This window comes from Triturus cristatus, chromosome 2_2 (genome assembly GCF_964204655.1).
Source record: "Triturus cristatus chromosome 2_2, aTriCri1.1, whole genome shotgun sequence".
NCBI classification, from domain to species: Eukaryota; Metazoa; Chordata; class Amphibia; order Caudata; family Salamandridae; genus Triturus; species Triturus cristatus.
This window is the reverse complement of record NC_140582.1, coordinates 410,875,937-410,889,041: the sequence shown is the minus strand read 5'-3', so window position 1 is coordinate 410,889,041 and position 13,105 is coordinate 410,875,937. Positions and strand designations below refer to the sequence as shown.

General features: G+C 40.1%; 1 protein-coding gene across 1 annotated transcript in view; it reads left to right on the top strand.

The window, feature by feature from the left end:
* Nucleotides 1–13,105, top strand: part of LOC146862305 (bifunctional heparan sulfate N-deacetylase/N-sulfotransferase 3) — a 534,449-nt gene that overhangs the window by 283,533 nt on the left and 237,811 nt on the right. The window contains exon 6 of the mRNA XM_085641499.1: nt 4,963–5,091. Within this exon, the coding sequence (XP_085497625.1) occupies nt 4,963–5,091 (129 nt within the window). The remainder of the gene's footprint in view (nt 1–4,962; nt 5,092–13,105) is intronic.

Genomic DNA, 13,105 nt, shown 5'->3' with positions numbered 1-13,105 from the left:
CACCCCCTGGAGTTAGAATAGTAATTTTTACCCCTATACTATCCAACACTTACCCTACTGTTGCACCCCCTGGAGTTAGAATAGCAATTTTTACCCCTATACTATCCAACACTTACCCTACTGTTGCACCCCCTGGAGTTAGAATAGTAATTTTTACCCCTATACTATCCAACACTTACCCTACTGTTGCACCCCCTGGAGTTAGAATAGTAATTTTTACCCCTATACTATCCAACACTTTCCCTACTGTTGCACCCCCTGGAGTTAGAATAGTAATTTTTACCCCTATACTATCCAACACTTACCCTACTGTTGCACCCCCTGGAGTTAGAATAGCAATTTTTACCCCTATACTATCCAACACTTACCCTACTGTTGCACCCCCTGGAGTTAGAATCGTAATTTTTACCCCTATACTATCCAACACTTTCCCTACTGTTGCACCCCCTGGAGTTAGAATAGTAATATTTACCCTTATACTATCCAACACTTACCCTACTGTTGCACCCCCTGGAGTTAGAATAGTAATTTTTACCCCTATACTATCCAACACTTACCCTACTGTTGCACCCCCTGGAGTTAGAAAAGTAATTTTTACCCCTATACTATCTAATACTTACCTTAAATGCAATTTAATATCATGCGTTGTAATGGTATGCGTTGTAAAGGTAGTATGCGTTGTAATGGAATGCGTTGTAAAGGTAGTTTTTAAAAATGCGTTGTAGTGTCATGCTATGTAATGGAATGAGTTGTAATGGATTTTGCGTTGTAAAAAATGCGTTGTAAGTGCATGCGTTGTAAAAGTGTGCGTTGTAACGACATACATCCAGTTCAGACAAACATCAGAATTCCTATACTGCACTTTGTATTCGATCAGGTGCGGCCCATGCAGGTAAGAGCGGTGGGGTCTAGTTGGGGGGGATTCGACCGACGACCACAAGGGAAAATTAAATAAATATTATATTTTCCTTCGTCGTCGTCTGTCGAAATACCCCGCACCCAGCCCCACCACTCTTACCTGCACGGGCCGCTGCTCTATTCGATGAAATAAATATTTGTTAGAATGGACTTAAAGCAGACATTCTTGCACTAAGATTTCCTGAGGGTCAGAACTTCTCTAAGGTGCCTGTGTACCTCACTGTCCACATCTCAGTGAGTAAAAGATTAGAGGATACTCTTTCATACAGATCTTTCATTCACTCCAGAAGTTAATACTGTAGTTGTTGGAGGTAACCTACAACTGTGGTAAGATATCAAGTACCAGAGCCTAAAATATTGCCATATTCAAAACCCCCATATGGAGATAGTGACAGTGCCGCTCCTGCCTCAAACAGCGATATCCGTCCATACGCCAATCCTTTCCTAGGATGGAGGACAAGTCCCAAGAGGTACAGTCTGTGGCATATTATCAGGTTAACTTTCCTGGTCACCGATAGCCTGATGGACCTGGCACTCACGGCTTCACCTTGCTCCCCTTCCTTACTGAGAGACACAGACAGGAGATGCCCAGGAAGCATGCTGTGAACTGCAGCCAATCGGACAAGGCCGGAGCTCTATAGATCAGCAGAAAAAACTGAAAGTTAAAGTTGGAATTTGTTCTGCAAATGATGCATTAGTAGATAACGTTCACAGAAATTTTAAACGAAGGACGTAGAGGAACTATTTGGTAAAGTAGGCAGAAGTTAAATTGAAACCTACAACTTCATTTCAATTTTATGGCCAGATTTAGAGTTGGGTGGCAATTCTTTCTTTTGAAACCCCTTTTGGGTAGCTGTTGCGCTTTACAAATTCAACTAATAAATAAATAAAAATAAAATCTCAGGATAGAGGAAGGAAGAAGCATGCCGGTGAGAAGATGCCTGCTTTCAGAGATAATAGGCTCTCAACACATTTGAATCTATTTAAGTGCTCCCAGTATTATTAGGCGTCTTTTATTTTTTAAATTCTTGTCAGAGTGTCACGCACTCAAGATAAAATTGTTCAGAACTATTAATTTGTCACATTACACACAAAGATTCGTAGCAACCACTTCATCGTTATTTACAGACTACTTATAGCACAGTATTATACATTCTTTTTTATGTAAGTTCACATTTAATTTACATAAGCCATTGTGTTTATCCTTTGAATTCCTATCTGCAGTCATTAATAACGTTAATAATATATTTAAATAGTTATCAAGTGCAATCTCGTAAATGTTTCTACATCTGGGAAACTTTGTAGACTTTATGTTTATCATAAACTTCTACCAACAGTAACATTCTCCTTTGCCACAGTCAGTCTTCACAGTGAGTCTTCACAGTGAGTCTTCATGCTGTGAGAACACAGCCGAAAACCAGAAGTAGACCGCAAGACCATGCTAGATATCTCGTTTCCCCAAATTAACATATATTTTTATAACTTTTTCATGACAGCTTAGAAAAGGATGAATTATTTTTTGAGCATAGAGATGCTATTTAAGGTAACCCTACTATTGTATTGGGGTTTGTGAGAAAAACTTTATTTTTACAAGTTTTCGTGAAAATGAGAGATGTACGTTTTCAGCCGCAGTAGCGTCAAACTGTGTAAGCAACTTTCTTGAGAAAATGTTTTTAGTACAGATGTGGCTTCTTTGAAGCTTGATGTAGCTGGCTTCTTGTTAAATTACAGTAACAATCATTTATTTCTTAGTGGGGTAACATGGGTTTAAACATTGACCTGCATATTAGATGAGATTAGCCAAGGAGTCTTGGCAGCGAATGCACCCACTACTCCTCTGGCCCTTAAATGTCAGAGCCCCAGATCTGTTAACACACACTGTGCCACTTTGCGCCACCCGATTTTGGCTCCCTTACACAGTCACCCGGTGAGGAGTCAAACTCACATGGTGGCAGGAACACAAGCTGAAACCACAGTATACAATGAATTTCAAGCTCTCTCTCAGTGGCAGTAAGCAGCTGATGACCATTAGAAGGTGTGAAAACACCCCAGTGTTTTTTGGGAGAGTGGGGGGCTTGGTGATGAGCAGAGTGCCTTTTGTTTATTTTTTGAGTTTTATATAGCGCAAACTCGACCCGAAGATATCAGGTATCAGAGCGCTTTACATGAGCACACCAGTTTCGTTACACACAGACACATTCATTTGTGTTAGGTGCGGGGAGATTACGCGATTTGCACAGAATCACAAGATGTTGAGCGTCCCTGCCGAGACTCCAACCTGGTTCCCCAACTTCGAGGTTGACCGCTCTAGCTGTAACTACATCCTCTCCCTCTCTTAAGTAGTACATGGCACCAGGTCCCGCCCCCTCCTCACACAGTAAAATTATTTTGTAAGTTGGCAGGTGTGGAGCCCATTGAAATAGGATGGGAGACAAATGTAAGATTTTGGAGTTCATTAGTCATCGACGGCTGAGCTATACTCCTCCAGCACCCTTTTCAGCACGCTAATTACACACATTGCCCCTCGGTGGGCATCTCTGGTGAGGCTTGGACCGGTAGGGTCTGAAACGCATATGGCAGACAATCATCTCTAAGTGAATGCCAGACCTCCAGCTTTAAATAAACATTGGAATCTGCATGTGATTGTGACTTGGGTTTTGGACAAACTCGGACATGATACATCACGGCGGTCCTGCCGTTCAAGACTGCACCACCACAGAAGCAAGATTGTGGGCCCGCTATGGCTCGGAATCGAGTGCAGCCAATTCAAGTGGAATGGCAGATTAGCAAGAAAAGAATTCTGGCAATTTACTTTGAGACACCCACAGGAGGGTTTTAATCATGCAAGAAATCGAAGTATGGCAACACACACCTACTAAAAAGTAATGATCGACACCTTGGAACTTCGAGTCCAAGCATGCAGTGGAAATAAAAGACTCACCAGAGAGGCCTACCGGAGGGCAATGTGTGTAATTAGCGTGCTGACAAGAGTGCCAATGGATTATAGCTGTGACGCCACACTGGCACCTGTGATCAAGGACCGGGGGTGTCCGAGACACGTAAGGCAGACAATCATCTTCAAATGAATGCCAGACCTCCAGCTTTAATGAACAATGGAAACTGCATGTGAGTGCATCTTGGTTTTTGGACAAACTCGTATATATATATTTGCTTTGAAAAAACTAACATTTAAAATAAAAATAAAGAAACATTGAAATTAACCAGTTATAGTTTACCTAAACTTACTGTAACATGCACCCCCACGATGCACTACTTATAAACTCACATTTCACATCACTCATGACATGTTAAATGACATAATTGGTGACATCCCTGCTGACATCTCACCTTACAGTAGTACCACCAAATGCTATTGACAAGCTGCACTTTTGCAGTAACTTACACTTTTGAATATCTTCACTACTTTTCAGTATTCACAAACTGCATTTTTGTAGTAGGTTACTCTTTTGTAGGAACTCACTTTTGAAGTGGTTCCATAACTCCATTATTTTCTATGGGAGGGTGTTACAGTACCAGGTGGTTGGCCATGAATAGTGCTGGACTTACTATAAAAGTGCAACTTACTACAAAGTACAAGTTACCACCAAAGTGCAGTTTGTGTATACTGCAAAGTAGTAAATGTACTCACAAGTTTGAGTTACCTTTGTGGATCAGGTCTGTGTTGAGAAAAAAGAAACACTGTTTGCATTATTGAAGGGTACATTCTGCCTTTGAAATGCAGAGACTATTGAAGAGGTTTTCTTCAAGGTTCAGCTAACAATGGGCAACTGATTAGAATGTTTAGGTTTTGTTTACCTTTTATTAATACATGTTTGATAAAGCAAAGCAAAAAACTGGCAGAGCCAGTGGAATTAAGTGAATCTGTGGCACAATTATGGATTTGCCACTCTTGCCAACTTGGAATGGAGCTTTTTGTGATCAGTAATTGTCTCTAAGGGAACCCTATGCATCAGCATCTATGTTTAGTTTATGTTGTGCTCTTCACGTGGCTTTTTATATAAATGCCAATTTTTTTTTTTTCAGGTCTTGCCCCGGCAAACCTGTGGCCTCTTTACTCACACAATCTTCTACAAGGAATATCCCGGTGGACCAAAGGAACTGGACAAAAGCATTCAGGGAGGGGAACTTTTCTTCACACTAATTCTCAATCCAGTAAGTACAGGAATCCAAATTTTGTCCAATACTTATATATCACTCTCTGAGATGTGTAGATAGATCACCTTGTCTTGCGAGCGACCATTTCAGAACAAAATGGCTTACATCTGCATGTTTACCAGCAGAATCCACATTTACCAAGTCTTCAAAATGTAATTATCCAGTTTTCAGTAATAACTCTTGCTGGCATTTTTGTGACGGATGCCTCTTCAGATGAGTGGAAAACAGACTGAGCAGGCTACAGCATCCTAATTCTGTCATCCTATGACACACCCCATAGATACACTGCCTGCAAAATCCCTAAAAATAAACATCTCACATAGATGAAATTCATCCTCCAAGCACTGTAATGCATTAAGAAGCACTTAGAATGTGTGTCGCTTTTAAGTTTTATTTCATAAAGCCTGCATTGAACACATACAGGACAGCTTATGATGAGCTGTAGACACAGGACGCAAAGGGCGATGAGGAATCATGGCAAAGAGAGTGAATGATTCTGAGTTTTAAAGGTCGAATATGGAATAATGATCAGCTATGGTTTTATTAAATGATAAATCCGCATGTTTTCCCCTTGCCAACCCCTCCAGGTAATTACTGAATGATTTTGTGAGAGGCTTCAATGCTTGACTTGCACCCAATTCCGAATACATAATTGGGCGCTAACTCTGTTTGCGCCTGTTCCCTGCTGTAGCACAGGACTCAGAATGATCCTATTAGTGTCATTACACATACTGTTGGAGACCCCTTGAAAAAAAATTATGTGAAGTCCCAAATTTCTCCTAGGCTTTCAGCCTCGCATATAAACATGGGCCCAGGGACAAGAGAGGAGATCTTGGGAGCTGGAGGAGCTCTGGCACTTCAAGAGCTCCAGGCACCCATGTTATGTCGCTGCCTGTATTGGTTTATGGAATTTCTTTAATAAAAAAAAATGTTGCATCATCCTGTTGAATTTGAGTCTGCAGTGGTTTGTCCAGACTTTGAAAGATTTCATGACGTTTCCGTGCATGGCCCTGTTTAAAGTAAGAGCCGAAAATAAGCATATGACAATATATACAAGGTTGAGAGATGATATTTTTGGCACTCTTTGACCTAACATCAGCTTGTGATATGATGATTTGTCTCTTGATTTTGAACACTTGGAAAACCGCATGAGATTTCGATGCACGGGACTGAGTTTTGTCTGAAACTTCTTCATCAATTTTGTTTCATTCTCAAGCAGGTGGTTAAAGCCATCCCTTTTCTCTCCTGCTTTGCACTGTGCTCTCTCCTTTTTTATCTTATTTGTAATTACTCTTTTGATGATTTGTATGTACTTCACAGACTGAAATTTCGCAAAACGAATTTGGTATTTGTCTTGGGTTTTGAGGGTTGGTACTCTTCATGTATCTTTACACTTTCTGCTACTGAATAGTTGATTTAGTTCATAACTATTGTTTTAGACTTTCACTTTGTGCTCACTTTCCCAAAACAGACTAGTCTATTCTGTTCCAACTGCTTCTGTTATCTGTGGGTAATGCAAGTTCTTTACCTGGTGTTCCCTCAACATGAACTGTCTTTAAGATTGTGCTCTGACATTTTCTGTATTTTGGTTGTCACTTTGCTCTTCAAAATGTGTATAGTTGAAATAGTATGGGTTGCTTAATTTGTAAAAAAAAACTAAGTGCCAGGGATCTTCTCAGAAGGCCACTGCAGGCTCTACCAACCATTGCCCCTGCCAGCGCTGCCAACGACAGTACCAACATAACGCCTAAACATTTCACTCCTGCAAGAGTGACCATTCTGACTATTTCAGGCCACAGAAAACTACAGTATTGGCATGAGAGGCTGGCACTGTTCTTTTATTCAAATCAAATTGGCTTAATAAACATGCCTGTTGTGCTCCTCTCAAAAGATACCAGACAGCACCTGCTGGTGCTGTCAATTCAGTGCTGGTGCTGAGCACCGGAAACCAACGACTCAAATTCAGCACTGGATCCTAGAGATGTAGCCCCCCACAACTCAGGGGCTCAGTCATCAAGATGCCATTGTAGCAGAACTTTGGATGGCAATCATTCATTGATGGTCCTTCTTTTCCTTCTTTTATAAGGGGGTGGCAATGATTGTTAGCCTACATTGATCATCTTTAAAAATAAATTATTCCACAGTATGTTCTATAATTCTTCTACGATCATTTATCCTCCAACCCATGACAATTTGAGCAATGTCCAATATGCAAAAAAATCGCAATCATTTCTACTACTAGTACATCTTTACAAAAAATACATTAATTGTATGTAAAACACAAGTTAAGACATGCAATGTTCATTTCAATTAGGTACTTGCTGTTACCCTGTGTTGATTCTCACCCCATGTACATTTCTCAATGCTTTAAGATTTAATGTTTGCATTTACATGTTTAGATTTGCACAGCATTTAAGCTTGAAGCTACCAAATAGATTTATTTTTGTCGTCTTCGTTTCTTCCGTAAATGTGTTATGCGTCATCTCAAATACTTAGTCAGAAAATGGATAAAGTTTAAATTTTGGAACCTTAAGAAGGCTGTTTTGAGTCAAACAATGACTGACATGATTGATTTGAGTACTGGTATGGACCTGTAAACCTCCCCATTCGGGGTAAATGATACTCTGTTTGTGGTTTCCCAAGTTATCTGTCTCAGTTTTCACTATCTATCTATAAATCAATGTTCATCATGGTTTCTGTCTCAGTAACGTTTGCAATGTAATTGTCTTCTAAGTTATTTGTCTCAGTTTCCACTATGAATTCGTTACAAGTGATTTCAGCAAGTTATCTTTCTCCTTATGCATTATGTATCTGTTACAATACAATTTTTATCATTACTATGTAGCATCTGCAGTTTATACCGGGTAGGCTTAGGTTAAACAAATACATAAATAATACGTACTAGTGACTGCTTTTGTCACTTGATTCAAATGTTCCTCATCTATCTGTTTGTTGCTTTTTACTTTGTTGATATTGACATAGGAGTTGTATTCAAAATTATCAGGTTCTGCAAATCTTTCTGTTCGTTGGCAGTGATTTAGGAAACTTTGAAGAAGAATCGATGGTGGTTAATTTGTTTTTGCATGAGGGTGAAATGAATGGTTAGGGTGCTCCATGCTAGTGAATGAGACTTGTAATTTTGAAGAACATTTGTGTATTGTTGGTATTCCACCTTCTGTTCTGTGAGCCCCCCCAACATTTTTTTCTGAACTGCCCATGACCAATATTTAGGGTTACGCCATTTATATCTTCCTCAGCCAACATTTGACTATAAAAGTGGGTACAGTTGTTCACCCATTTGCAGGCCACACTGCCAAATGACCTGGCCTCATTGACTGCAAATGAGCATGCAATTAGTGTACAATTCTCCTGATAATTGTGTTACCTCCAGGTGGGCTCATATTATCTACATTAATCTGCTCCTTTTAATAGAAAATGTAGGGAATATGCTATTTCTCCCTTCTCCGCTCTTCCTTCTATCTCTTTGCCAGGACTTTCCAGCACAGAGATTCCTACCTGCATCGCTTGCAAATTACTTGAGCAAATAAATATTGTTATTTTTAAGATGTCCTTGGTAGGTGCTGAGATTAATATGAACTTTAAAGGTCTATGTGTTATTTGATGAAATTTACAAATCTGACATGAGTTTGAGATATGACTACCAAATGGTATTGAAGAGCAAGTAGCAACATATGACACGCAATCAGTTAGCGCTAATACTCGGGCCTGTCTTAGTTACGCCTTAGAGGAGGCTTCTTTGTTTAAATGTACTTTGCTTTCCTCTCGATGAATCATGGCCATTAATTACCAAGATGGTGACTTGCGGTGGGTCAAGAGCTGCGCTGCTGGTGCCATGTGTATACCAGATAGCCTGTCCTCTTCTCTGATGCATCACATGGCTCCCTTTGAAGGCAAAGTGTTGAAAGCAGGAACAAAGGCAAAGCTCTTAAAATATACTGCTTCATAATACATGTCAGCTGTTTCAAAGTCCTTAAGTAACAGGTGTTGCTCTGACTTAATTTATATTATTGAATTTACTGATCTTGGAAAGATTGAAGGCTGAGCCTGCCTAGCACGAATGAAACTAGTGGCCTTCACAAACCAGCAATTTTTGCCTGTGAGCTTTCAATTCAGTGAGCCGTCCCACCAGTCAATATGTAGTTTCTGCCCACTAGCTAAAACCTGTGTCTTCTTGGATTATCACAGAGGTATCCTATATAGTTTTTTGGTTAAGAAAAAAAACACTTGCCATAGCGATTACAGTAAATGCTGGAGTTGCAAGAGTGGACTAGCTAGGGAAACCTCAGCTCATCATTGGTGCAGTTGGACTTTAACATTCTCTAACTTTGATGCACCACTGCAAGTTAAAAGCTTTCCCATTACCAGAAACAAAAGGAAAAATACTTGTTTTTCAGTGGGATAGAACATGACTTAAAAATTTGGAGAAGCTATGTCCTATTACAAATATCTAGAATGACTGCTTGCTTATTGTTATAGCCTGCAAATGCCTGGACACTCGTGCAACTTGAGAGTTGTGGATGTCCAAAGGGAACAGTGGAGGTGAGGTGGCATTGGATTCTCCTGGAAGAGTGAGAGCAAGTATGTCACCATCCCTGTACCTGTTTGTGTACAGGAGGAAGGAGAGAATTTAGATTTACAATCAACGTCTTAAATATGGGACTCCAGAAATATCCCACGTATGGATAGCCAGAAAGTGCTGCTCACTACTTTTGAAAACGTAGAAAAACTCTGAGACCAAATCGAGGAACCTGACCAAGATCTGACATGGATCAGGAAAAACACATGACTTTCCTGAACATTTGAAATTTCAACAAAACTCTCCAGCACATTGCTATGTACCCCTGCTCTTATGAAGTTTCTTGTTTTGTACTGTATCGAGGGAATGTCTCTGTAAACACGCCAAAAGGAAGACGGACCCAGAGAAACACCCAAAGCATCCAAAGCCTTTGCATTGACTAAATGTTATCCAGGGACAAGTGGCGCCCAATGGAGCTTTATATAGTTTTCTTTTCTTCTTCTCCATGATGACCCTCCCAACTTAATTAACCTCATAGAGGCTCCAATGAGCTAAGACTTGGAACTCATTCTACTGTGATATATGTTATCCAGAAAAGAAATTATGTCTGAATATAACTTTGCTGCTTAATCCTAAACAGTGATCTCTATCCAGTCACTTGTGAGCCATACTGCCTTTTGGGCAGGGCCCTACTTAAATGTCAAATAGGCATGGTCATTCTATGAAATGTTTCTATGTTATCTTTTAATTAGTACTGTAGGAGTCCATGGTAATGGTTGCTCCCCTTATCTTTCATTGTTTCAAATTAGCTATATTTTTATCTTTTTCTTCCGTTTCATGTGATAGTTACAGCTTGTTGTTTTAATAACTTAATTTCTATCACACAGGGGCATACGTACAAACAAGCCTTTTTGCGATTCCTTAATAGCGATTTTTAACAAATCGCTATTAAGGACTCGCAAAATGCTATGTATGTAGGAATCGCAATAATAATTGCGATTCCTAATATTCCTTAATTGTGAATCGCAAATTGCGATTCGCAATTAAGGAATACCTTCTCATTCATTCCTATGGGCCTAGAGGCCCATAGGAATGAATGGGAAGACATTCGCAATTTGCGAGTACCCATTAGGTACTCACAAATAGCAAATGCAATTTCACGGGGGCAAGAGTGTCAAAAGAACAACCTGTTGCACCCCTGAAATATGTATGTGTGCACATGCTGCCCTAAGGGCGTGTATGTGCGCCACATGCCACTGTGAGAAATGCAAAAAAGTTAATTTTTTACAGAAACGGCAAATTACCACCAACTTGACGTTGGTGGTAATTTGCGATTTCTAGGGCAAAATCGCACAACTTGGGTGCTTCCTGCATTGCATTTAAGGAATCGATAATGGGCTTGATAATAAAGTGGCGATAATTTTAACGCCGTTTCTTGATAATATGCCCCTGAGTTTCTCTCTGCCAAACTTTAACTAAGGACCTTTTTTGAGTGCTTTTTAAATGTCTGTTGTAATTTTAGCCTTTATGGCGAAACTGGCTTCTTGTTTTCATGGTGCTGGACTGTATCTGAGTTATTGAAATGATTGATTTTGTACATTTTATTATGACTATTTAAGTACATTGTTAAAGTTAGAAGTTTTTCTTAAAACATTGCATCAGGATTTGAAGGTTGTCTAGTTAACTTGGGTGTATCAGTTGCCTAGTCTGTAAAGAGCAATTTGCACTATGACTTGGTCAAAAGTTTGTCAAAAACTATATTAGAACATTTAATAATGATCATACAAGCAGATACATTTTATCATTCAAGCCCTCAGCAACTATGGTCTGATCATTGGCAACCCTCTTTGTTGGACCCCAAACATTTATAGACTCCACTCCTTCAGGGGCAAACTCTTTGAATATTTATGAGATATTAAGACCTGGGAGCCCCATTTCATATTGTACAGGTGGTCCATCATGTGTGCGATATGCCACTGGGACTGTCCTGAAAACATAATGATGGGGCCCTTAGAAAGGTGGGGACCCTGGGCCAGAGCCCACATTGCCCATGCCTTAAAACATCCCTGCATATCACATTAAAAGCGTATGAACATTGCATAAAATCACCCAAAAAAACATGAAAGATGCTTTAAGATCTTAGGGCCTATTTCATCTTAGATTCAGAAGCCCATTTTGTTCCTAACACATTGAGTATTTTTAAGAAATGAGAGCACACTAAAACGGATCAATGGTGAACTCAGTGTCTGTAAATACAACAAGGCTCGTTTACACTTCAGATAGGGATGGAAAAACGCCTTGTAAAGACTTAAGTAAAAACAAAATGCAGCAAACTCAATGGAGATATTTTGTCACATGGGCAAATAAGGATGTTGGAAGAATCATACTGCTCAAGTGGGAAACATAACTGCCTTCTGAAATACCCAAGCCTAAACTTAGCTGATCACAAAATCCAAATAACACTTCAACCCAAAAGTGATTTGAATTAAAATATAGTCCTTGTTCTGGGTCTCAGAGAATGATTCCACATCTCTTTCCTGCTACTTCAGATCCCAAAATAATTTATCATCCAGGAGCTGTCCTCTCTACACATCCCACCCTGTCTGAGGAACATATTCGGCCTATCCAGTGCACTGCACATCCACTTTGCATAACCCAGCTAAGGGATTTGGTTACTCAAATCACAATATAAGCAGCCCTCAATAACCGCCCTCTTAAGCGAGGCATGGGGATTGTTCTATACTGAACTCCACAGCAACAATGGGGCCAGATTTAAATAATCTTCCGCAAACTCTAAGCCGAGCTCTTCATGCAATATGAAGCTTGGGCTACTTGGCGGGAGGTCTAAAAGCCTTCTGCAAACTCTGTTTTCTTTGACTTGGAGACTAGTCACTTTTTTACAGCCCAAAATGCTCAATTCGTAAGTTAAGACCGGGAGACATTTTCTCCTATAGATTTCAATAAAGGTGGAAATTGGCTTCTTATACCAATAATAGAGGCCAAAACCCAACACAATTTAGAAAACGTAGACTTGCTCTAGCTACACACGAGGACCAGGAGCCTTGTGAATCGAAAGCAGCCTCTAAGTAAGAGAATTCATGAGTTCTTGCTATGGGTTTATCGTCAATGGCCAGAGGCCGCATTTTAAGATTCTTAGGGCCACAGGTCATTACAAAGGTCGTGGTAGGGTTTTCTAGGAGCCCTCAAAAGACCAGCAAATCGATATAACCTCCTACAAGTTCTTTTAGTCCCTTAGGTGTTCTAGCAAGTAGTACAGCATCATCTGCATAGGTTAGGGTGGGAATAGGTTAGTTCTTAATCACTGGTATATCTGCACCCTTAGCTACCAGTACCTCCTTTAACCCACACCCTTGGCCCACTCCTCCTTTCCGACCCTAAATGGGTCAGTGCATTTACCATCAGGCTCATAGCTCACAGTGGCAAAAAGATCGTACTGAAGGGCCCTCATAAACC